The sequence below is a fragment of the Schistocerca americana genome, chromosome 2, assembly GCF_021461395.2.
Source record: "Schistocerca americana isolate TAMUIC-IGC-003095 chromosome 2, iqSchAmer2.1, whole genome shotgun sequence".
Taxonomy (NCBI): Eukaryota; Metazoa; Arthropoda; class Insecta; order Orthoptera; family Acrididae; genus Schistocerca; species Schistocerca americana.
In genome coordinates, this window is record NC_060120.1 from 106,588,417 (window position 1) to 106,599,346 (window position 10,930).

Consider the following 10,930-nt stretch of genomic DNA (forward strand, 5'->3'; position numbering starts at 1 on the left):
AGAATGAGATGTTCCTTAAGAGAATCATAACTGGTGATAAGACATAGGTGTGCAATTATTATGATGATACCAAGGTTCAGTCTATACAATGGGTTGGGAAAGGACCTCCAAGACAAAAAAAAAGCTCATCTGGTCAGATCAAATGTCAGAGCCATGGTGATAGTTTTCTTTGACTCTGAAGGATTAGTTCATCATGAATTCATGCCGCAGTGATAAATTGTTAATCAATGGTACTATCAGGATGTGTTGTAATGCCTGCAAGAAAATGTGAGAAGGAAATGGCCTGAAACATGGTGAGACAATTATTGGCTCTTGCATCACAACACACACCCATACATTCATTCGTGTTGGTGCGTGACTATAGCATAAAAAACAAAATCTCTGTGCTACCTCATCCTCTGTATTCTCCAGACCTGGTCCCTGCAGACTTTCTTTTATTTTCGAAATTGAAAATCCCAATAAGAGACAAAGATTTGCAATGGTAGATGAGATAAAAGAAAATTCCCATATGGCACTTAGTGCAATCCAGCAAGAGATATACCAAGACTGCTTCCAGAAGTGGAAGTGGCATTGGGAGTGGTGTATCAGTTGTGGAGGGGAGTATTTCGAAGGAGACCATGCACAGTAAGTAAAAGGTAAAGGTAGAAAAATTTTGTGGCCAAAGTTCCGGAATCCTTGGAACAGACCTCGTATTTACCATCTGATGGTAGAGTGCTAAAGACATTCTCTTAGGACTAAATAGACATCTCCAAAGACTAAATAGACATCTCCAACAGCAAGTCTTAGTTGTTAAGGATTTTAATGTGCACTTTATGCTTTGGTGTCCCAACAAAATGTACTCCAGTGGTCAAGTTTTTAAGAGTCACTTTGTATCAGAAGTCATCTTTTGTCAGAACAGGAGTGATGGAATGCATTTTATCTCAGTCACAGGCTACAGACGTTTCCTTAAGTTCACATTCTCTTGCAGATATTGAGTGGGAAATGGACACTGAATTCACTCAGGAGACCACTTTTCTATCAAGGTACACTATCTAAGCAGAAGAGACCCCAAAAGAAAGCTACCAAAATGTGTACTCAGCAAAGGAAAATGCATACTGCACGACTAGCTATCTACATTTGAACATAGACACAGCATATAAATATATATGCTGCTATGCCGTTGTCAGTCTCATGAAAATCTGAGGTGTACTGCCATGTCATCTTACAAAGCACTTAAAATACTAAAATTTCTGACTTTTTGGCCATGCTGTAATGGCCTTCCTCAGGTGAAGAATCTGTGCCCTGGAGAAAGCTGCTGCAACACGCCTGAAAAATCAGTTTTTTTTAGTATTTCAGCATTTTCAGTATTTAGTAAAATTATTTGGCTGTACACTCAGAAAGATTTGAATGATGTAGAGACAGCACTTTCCTCTCTCTCTCTCTCTTCTAGCTGGTAATGCAGCCTACATTTTCTGAAGAAAATGTTCCAAGAAATATGGTGCATTTTCATGAAGATGAACTACTTCGATGCCATTCTAAATGCACTTTCAGCTGTTTTTATTTTTCTGCATAACTTGCATCAAAAATTATTTGGAGAATATATCATTAATCGCTTGACAAGTAGGATGCTTCATATACTAGAGAATAATACAGAAAAGGTATATTATTCTCACCAGATATTAATATGAAGGCCTAATTTTTATCCAGTGTTTGATCGATGAAGTGTTAATAATTATTTTGTCAGTATACCATCCAGCATAATCAGTTTATCATAGTAAATAATACATTAGCTTTGCAACAGGCCATTTACACAATTGAGTGATATGATTTGTAACTGAAGTAAGCTGAACTGTTGTGCACCAATTTTTCAACTCGGGCATGCTTGTCACTCAGTGCACCAACACAGTTCAGAACAGTGTGGAACATGAAAGTTGCATTCATTTGCTGTGTGTAAATCAACACTTTCTTACCTCAAAGTGATTAAAGTTAATTCCTCTGCAGTAAATAGACTCACATTTGTGCTACACTGTATTACACCTGGAAAAAATGAACTGTATTAAATCATTGTAGCTATACAATGAAGGCTTTCATGACTGATAATCTTAGTTGCTGGTGAATCTTCTGGGCTGTATGGTTGTGGTCCATGAAACATATTCATTTCTAACCTCTGAATATATCCAGTGCAGCTTTGGATGAAACATTAGGAACAGGAAAGTTTAATGGGCCATGACCATACAAGTCAGAAGATCCACCAGCAGCACTGTAGCTAAGTGTAGTCATATTACAGAACGCTGATAATTCATGTTCCAGCTCTTCACTGCTTCAAATTTTCTGCAGCTTACATTTTTCTGGAGAAATGACTGAACCACAAGTCATATTTGTTTTTTTACACACTTGTAATAGTAATAAATACTATAACTTACTTTAACGTTCACTCATTGTACCAAGTGTAAAAAAAAGATTCTTGAGGGGAATAACAAGTGTTACCTTGTGTTCTTCCATCCCGTCAGAGTCGTGCTGTGTGTGAAACTGTATTGCCTTGCAGTCAGTAACCACTCAATGATTTGTCCCTTTTGAGTAGCTGTGTGTCTAGACAGCCTTAGTGAGTGCTTTGAGCATGCTCTTGATGGTGTTTCAGTCTGAACTACTAGTGATTGAGAGCCTCACGGTTATTGTAAACTACACAATGTTGACACAAAATATCTTATTCTTACATTAATTCAGTAAATGTGACTGTGAGGTTATATTTATGTACTTAATCCTTGGCTGGCTCATTATTTCTGTTCCTCTCTCTGTCTCATTATTAGAAAACTTCAAGTTCTACTTTGAACACACATCAGATGCACTCAATAACATTTGGCTACTGAGTCATTATCCACACCATGCTGGTTGAGAATTATTTAAATTTATTTTTGTAGAAAGTCTTTTGCATTTGTAACTGTAATATTACTGTTTGACTGAAAGAATTGAATCAAATGCAGATTTGACCTGCATACAATTCCACCATTGTGTTTCTTGACTGGATGCCCAAGTCATGTTGATATTCCTGGCCACATATGATGTTTAAACACATATCCTACTTGTATCTTTTCTTGTGTTGACTCAGAATAAAGAAATATAAATTTTGGCCATCAATTACTTTAGTCCAGCTGGCAGGTACTCCAAAAGGGGGAGGGGGCCCTTTACAAAAGGTACTGATTTTCTGAGCTTTTAGTATGTTGTATTTAGGTGATCAAGAACCATGTTCTAACTTGAGAGAAACCGAAAAACTGTGACATCAGTTTTTTCTCTGTGAATTTTTTCCTTGCTTTCTATGACAAAAATCATTTATACCTTTCTTTTAGAGCATTAGATTTGCTAAAATTTGCACTGATTAAACATCTTGCTATGCTAGATACTTACCAAAATAGAGAGCTTCAAAAAAAATGGAAAATTTCTGAAATCATTAAAAACATCCTGCAAAACATGCACCTTTCATCATCATAACTTTAATTTTACAATGTTCTTAAAAGTAGGGTGGTACATGCATCATGCAGGCAACATATATCAACCTCTCTTACCACTCAATTTAAGTGGCCAGGTGGTTTGATGATCTTGGAAGATTCTAAGCGGTTGTTACTCTTGATCCTCCTGCCACCACCCTCCATCACTGCCTGAGCTATTGTTGACAGTGTTACATCTTCACATAGTATTTTGGTCCTACTGCTACACTATGGATTCAGTACTTCAGCATGTGTACCCTAATGAAATACATCACTTTTACTGTCCTACTCTTCAAGGTAGAAACACAGTATGATTATTCGCACATGCGGCAACAAGGAGACTGAGAGAATGAAACAGGTGGTACCAGTAGGACTGACAGTAGAGATCATGATTTGAATAATAAATAACACAAGTATAGAGCATAGTCAAGTCATTTGAGCATACACTACAATCCAGGGGAAAGTCCAATTCACAAAACGTTAATCATATAAGGTCGAAAAACTATGCTATTTAGTGGCACATACGTAAGGCTTTAGTGACTGACAAGAGACTGACCACAATTGCTGGGCTGAGATATACAGGTAAACACTCTTCAGAGGGCAGTGCCACCTCATGTATTTGCCGCAGTGGTTGTATACCACAGCTGTCACCTGGAGCCCAGGTATCTCAGACATGTTCTTTCTATCAGGACTTGGGGTAGGCAGGGAATCCGAATGACCCTGGGATACTAAATCATTAAAGTGTAATGGATGTGAAATTGGAACCTGCACGTCAAGTATTTCACAGAAATTATTCCCTACTCTCAAGCAGAAGATCGTCTGAACTATGTTAAAGAGTGCACATGTGCTCTACAAGGACATGATCAGTCTAAAAGGCAAAATCAATATTCAGGATTTTCACAATTTCATGGCTGAACGCTGCTTCACTGTTCACTGTACTGGAAAATTTTGATCAAGAAGGCACGACCATAGAGGAAGTCGTAAGGATGAGGACACAGATTTATGGACGACTGTCCCATTGTACTGTATAATGGATAGTGTATTGTCTCAGTGTACTTTGAGTATGCTATGCCTCTAGCACTTTCATAAACAAACTGAAGTGTGTTAAGCAACATCTGAACATCATCTAGATATGAGACCTTCCTGTATAACCAGTGCACTCTGAACAGTCAGTGTTCCTTGAGACTAAGGAACTAATATTACTTAGTATAGAAACAGTTGCTCATGAAGATGTGAACTGTTCTTTAGCTCGAATTATTGTCATTGTAACTGCATGAAGAAAACGGTTTGAGAAAAATAAAAGGTGTAAATGCAAATAAAAGAGTCAAGTTGTTATCCTAGCATTAGTTTTGTATGCCCTGAAAATTGCAAACAAAAAAGTTACAATTGATTCTTTGGCAACTCCGGCCAGTCTTTCGCACTTCTCTTCCAGTGAGTTTGCATTGGTAAGCAATCTGATGATAACCTGAGAGAATTGTTCAGATTTTAGCTTGCTCCTGTTCCGATGCATTTTCAACCTGAAAGAATTGTTCAGATTTTAGCTTGCTCCTGTTCCAATGCATCTTCACTGAGGATAGTCTCTGCAAGGGCACAAAGTCAATGTTGTCCGCAGCATTCACTCTGATACAAGAAAAAGTGGACCTCTGGATGAGAAATTGTGCTGTAATTGACAGTGGATATTTTCTACATGAAGCTGTGTGGAGTACAAATACGCCAGCGATGTTTGAGTCAGTATGCAAGATCAGTGTAGATTATGTCCAAAAATACTTTGGATGTAATGCCGTAGTAGTTTTCGATGGGTGTCCTAAAGACATCCATTACCAAAGTACCAGACTATATTGCACTTATCCACAAAATTAGTCTTCTTCACAAAAACAGCTATTACGATCCACAAGAAATCTTTTTATCAAACACCACCAATAAAAGAAACTATTTCAGTGCTGATGACTGAAATGGCAGAAGCCAGAAGACTGATGTGATGATAATGAACCTCACTATATCAAAGGCTGATGACTGTGATAGTGTTACCATCGCAGGTAAAGGCAAAAATATCCTGGTATTGCTGACAACATCAGCCTCTTCTGAAAAAAAAATATATTTCCAGAAGAGTGTTCTGCATTTGTCAACATCAACATCATGCATATTCAATCCACAGGATATTGTTTCCTTTCTTGCAGAAAGCAGAGGTGACACTACTTCAGTCCCCTTTGCACAAGACAAGAAGAAAGTCAGTACCTTCATGAGGAAAACCCTTTCAAACAACCAAATGCAACACCATACCAAACTATTGAAGCAGGAGCTTTCTTGTGACATTGTATGATGGAGACATGTACAGTGGTACACTGAACTATCTTTGCCACTGACAGAGTCATGATCTGTGGCAAAACCCATATTCCACCTTGTGAGACTGCCCCTTGCTCAAGACACTGCCCAGTACAATACCTTTTGTATGTGCCTACAATTATAGACATGGCTGTGTAAAGAAGAGATTCAATAATTTTGGGGCTGGACACTACCAACAATTAAAAATGCAGCTTCAGCGTCTCCCATAAAAAAATCACGTACTGCAAATTTATAAAAGGGATAGCACAGAGGATTGCAGCTTCAAAAAAGCAGGACTCCAGCACTTTGTCATTGGCAAACATTGTTGTCGCTATACAGGCTGCAAGAGAAGTCATTATGCCAGGCACGAAAGATAATGATGTTGATGAGTTACGACAGTGGAGAAACTGTTAAGTGATGACACTGTCACTGAGGGGGATGGGGATGATACCCAGTTTGACTTACCATATGGACCAAAGAGGTCAAGGTGTTAACTTTTTTGTGTGATTCTCTGTTCCGTTAAATGTTTCTTCTTTGATGTTTAAAATATACATTTACTAGTAGGAAGTGACCAGTATATATTAGGAGAGGGTGGTGTCTTGCAGTTGTGAAATGTAGACAGAAGTACATACCGTGAAAATATACGCTTTTATGTTATTTTTGTGTAGCTATAGGAAATCAGCATCCCATTGGGGGGAGGGGGGGGGTGCTGGTTCTGGATTTTAAGCTTTGACCATTAGGGACACTTATTTAAGTGTCATAGGATGCAAGTGGAAAGATCTATAGAGCAAAAACTGCTAAAATTGTGCAGTTTTTTTGGATCTCTGCAAGTTATCACAAGGTTCTTGGGATCAAAAATTCAATTCTACACTACAGACCACCTACATACAATGTATTAAAAGTTCATAAAATTCAGACCTTTTATAAGGTGAAGTGTGTCTGCTGACTGGACGTGGTCAAACTAGAAGTTATCTTTGCCACAGTATTTAAAAATTAAATTATCAAAAAAGTAGTTATGAAACTGATTTAGGACTTAAAATTCAGTACTGTTTATGTAAAGCTGTGGGCCATATAAAGTCTTTGATAATGTGGAGAATAAGAAATTTCTCTTTTTATTTTCAGCTTATTTTCAAGACAACAGTATTTTGACAGTCAGGGAATGTTCATCTCACTGGTATTTTCAGTACCAATTCTTCTAAACTGCATGATAATGGTGGTAAGTACAGTTGGCATATGTAACAGTCTGTCATTACTTAAAAACCAGTAAGTGTTCCATAAATTGTGGCATATATGATTCACTTATGTTTCTTAACTGATATAAATAACTGTTATTGCTTACTTATAATAGTTTAACTTATATTCAGTAGCATTAATGTACAAAAGGTACTCACCTAACAATCACTGAAAGAATATTGGTTGAAGTGGGGTCAATCAGAACTGTAGTATTTGATTAAGCGTGAACTTTTACAGTCAATAACCAGAAACTCAAAAAAACTATTTATCACATATTTCTTCAGTTACAGCTTGTGGGCTGTGAGGTCATTGTCAGTGTATAAAACTATTTCCCTTGAAACAGTAATTTGTCACAAATGAAAAGAAATGTGCTGAGGAACATCAACACAGATATCATCATCATTTTTCTTACCACTGACAAAGGTAATGCCACTGTTGGAGTCAAGAGTAAAAGATTATCGTAAGATGATGGCTCTTTTGGATCCAACTACTTACAGAAAGCTTTGGTAAGATCTAAGATCTACAACCAAAGTTCTGAGCATTTCCAATCAATTAATAATGGCATTTCCTTTTTCTTTGGGCAGTATGAAACAAACCTGGAAGGCAGAAGTGTATCTGCTTAGACTGTATGGCTTACAAAAGTACAGAAACCAGAGATAGCCCCATTGCTACAACCTTATGTTGGTAGAACTGACAGTTATATTGAAAACTCAGTGCATATAATTAAAAAAACTGAAAGGTGTGAATATGAGCCCGAGTTATATTTGTGTCAGCTTTGATATTGTGACCTTATTTATGATGGTTTCTGTGAACAAAGGTATTTCATATGTAACGGATACTTTTCTGACCAATATAGTAGCTTTATTTAGACATTCCTTCAGGGAAGTCATTGTCTTGCATAGGCCATTTTTAGTTTTGAAATAAATACTTGATTTCATGATTTTACACTGTTAGCTAATTTTGCCCCTTCAGCATTGTCAAGCTACATAACACAGATGTAAATTTTGTCTGTAAAATAATAAAATGCAACCCTTGTGCATGTCTTTGTCGTTGTGCCAGTGTCAGCCACACTGAATCTGTTGGTTCACTTGTAAAAGTGCACATGATGTGGCCAATGTCTAAGAATGAAATTAACAAGATTACATCATAAAATTGTTGGCCAAGTATGGTTTGATACAATCTTTAAACCTATCAAGGCAAGGAAAGAACACTTAAGAATGGCAAAAGATGTATGGTGCCCAGACACTTCGGGTGTATAAAATTCCATATAGTTCTGAGTGCAAATGTACACTGAAACCAGTAGAAGAAAGAGCAACACCCAATTAGTCAAACACAAAACAAACTGCCACCTAGAACAAACTGACGTATCGGCTGTAACAAAATAATACTTTATTATGAGAAGGAAAGTTGCTACTCACCATATAGCGGAGGTGCTGAGTCGCAGATAGGCACAACAAAATGACTCTCACAATTAAAGCTTTCGGCCATTAAGGCCTTTGTCGATAATAGACAACACACACACACACACACACACACACACACACACACACACACACACACACACACACGCAAAAGCAACTCTCACACACGACTGCAGACTCAGGCAACTGAAACAACACCAGTGCATGATGGGAGTGGTGACTGGGTGGGAGTGAGGAGGAGCCTGGGGTGGGGAGCAGGAGGGATACTATGGTGGGGGTGGTGGACAGTGAAGTGCTGCAGGCTAGACAGATGGCAGGGGAGAAGTGGGGGGGGGGGGGGGGGGGGGGGAACTAGCGGGAAAGGAGAGAAACAAAAAGACTGGGTTTGGTGGTGGAATAACGGCTTTTCTCCTTTTCCGCTACTTCCCCTCCCCACATCTCCCCTGCCATCTGTCTAGCCTGCAACACTTCACTTTCTGCCACCCTCACCATACTATCCCTCCCCAGCTTCCTTCCCCCCCCCCCCCCACCCCCGCCCCCACCCAGTCACCACTTCCATCATGCACTGGTGATGATGCTGCTTGCAGTGTGGTTTCAGTTGCCTGAGATTGCAGTTGTGTGTGTGAATTGTGTGTGTGTGTGTGTGTGTGTGTGTGCGCGTGTGTGTGTGTGTGTGTGTGTGTGTGTGTGTGTGTGTGGGGTTGTTGATGAAGGCCTTAATGGCCGAAAGCTTTAATTGTGAGAGTCCTTTCGTTGTGCCTATCTGTGATTCAGCATCTACGCTGTATGATGAGTAGAAACTTTCCTTTCGCAGTATGAAATTTAGAGAGCCTAACTTTTAACAGAGACAACACATTATCGTGTGTGTGTGTGTGTGTGTGTGTGTGTGTGTGTGTGTGTGTGTGTAAAGTATAGAGGGGCCATAGAGATTAACAACTGCCATAATAATTTTAATAGAAAAAAAGAGGGAGTTAACTTAAATAAGTATGGACATTGATTTTGCACCAACAGATTGATGACAGGTTACTTTTAATTGTGAATAGTGATCCTAGCCAATGATAATCACGCATTTAGCATCACATGACAAATGGTGGTGCCCTCTATGCATCCCTATAAATTTAGTGCCTCTCAAGCCCTTTGTGCAGTTGCCATTTTACATCTAAAGATTTCACCCACAGTTGGAGACCAAAGTCAGGGTATAAATTTATATATTGACCATGGCCTCTCATCCCAGAAGTCTTAATTGAAGTAAACACTAGCCATGAAATCTGTGCTCTATTATTATCCTAATACATTTGTCGTTAATAGTGCCTCAATAGCTATTTAAAAGAATCCTCTTACCCTCTTCATATGTATAATTTATAATGTTTTGCTCTACTGTCTGCTCAGAAGATTCACAGAAAACTGCATCTCTGTTATAAAAATAATTATGGTTACAGGCACACTGGTTGTACCAATCTAGCCAGTTGATGACAAAACTAAAAACTGCGCAGCTGCGGAGAGAGATTCGAGCTTCGAAGGAACAAAGGAATGGGGCACACAAAGCTCTGAAGGAAGACTGAACCCGTCCCTATTACTAAGTACATTTTAAAGCATGAACTAGTCAGAGTCCTATATAAATGTTACATACTGAATGACTGGTTACTGTAACTAATGTGGCATAATTTGTGGTGAACTCTCTTTGGAGGTTGCAGTGTGAATGGTACCATATCATTGTACTTAATATCATTGATTTCTTACTGGTTAATGTACAGTCTAATAACCTTGAACTGCTGAGAAATATGATAATGATTCTCTGTAGATTTTAATTTGGCTTGAAATTTCTGAAACATCTCAAGTCAGCAGTTAGCTAGATTCACCATTAAGCTAACTGTGATACTGCATGGTGCCTGAAAAAAGTATGAGACATAGATCTGGTAAGAGTTATTTATATTACATCACATTTTATATAATGCTTCTCAGCACTTCATGTGACACACACAACCAGTGTACATACTCTGAGGCTTCCATTAGAAGTACCAAGTCTGATATGTACAGCTGTACAGATTGTTTTGATAGTGTTTGAGCTTAACATAATTTTGTGTTTAGATAAAGATGAGCACTTGAGGCTGCAATAACGGAACTGTGAATGGATGTGTGTTGTAACAGATGTCTGTTTCATAACTCAGAGATGAATGAATTAATTAATTATAACTACCTTCAGAAATAGCGTGCATTTTTTCTTTGATATAACAAGTAAACCATCCAAGCTCCCTCCTATAGTTTTACCTGTCCCAGGTCCTTATTATCCAAGAGATTTGTACAGTGAATCGTGCAGTAGTGATGTTTATATTAGTTCTGGTAAAATCTGTGATGTAGATCCTAGATAAGTGATTTGTTGTAAATTCTGAGGAGATAGAATGACCAGCTAGCAGAGATGGAATTCCACATTTTAAGATAGAAAAAAGTAAAGCGAGTCTCCTCTTGCCTTCGTAACAGGTGGGTCCATCTCAT

At 38.3% G+C, this 10,930-nt stretch overlaps 1 protein-coding gene across 1 annotated transcript in view; it reads left to right on the top strand.

Moving 5' to 3' along the window:
• Positions 1 to 10,645, top strand: part of LOC124596584 (transmembrane protein 18) — a 47,221-nt gene extending 36,576 nt beyond the window's left edge. Inside the window, exons 4-5 of the mRNA XM_047135776.1 lie at positions 6,906 to 6,999; positions 9,877 to 10,645. Of these exons, the coding sequence (XP_046991732.1) occupies positions 6,906 to 6,999; positions 9,877 to 9,999 (217 nt within the window). The 3' untranslated portion in view covers positions 10,000 to 10,645. The remainder of the gene's footprint in view (positions 1 to 6,905; positions 7,000 to 9,876) is intronic.
• The last annotated feature ends 285 nt before the right edge of the window (positions 10,646 to 10,930 follow it).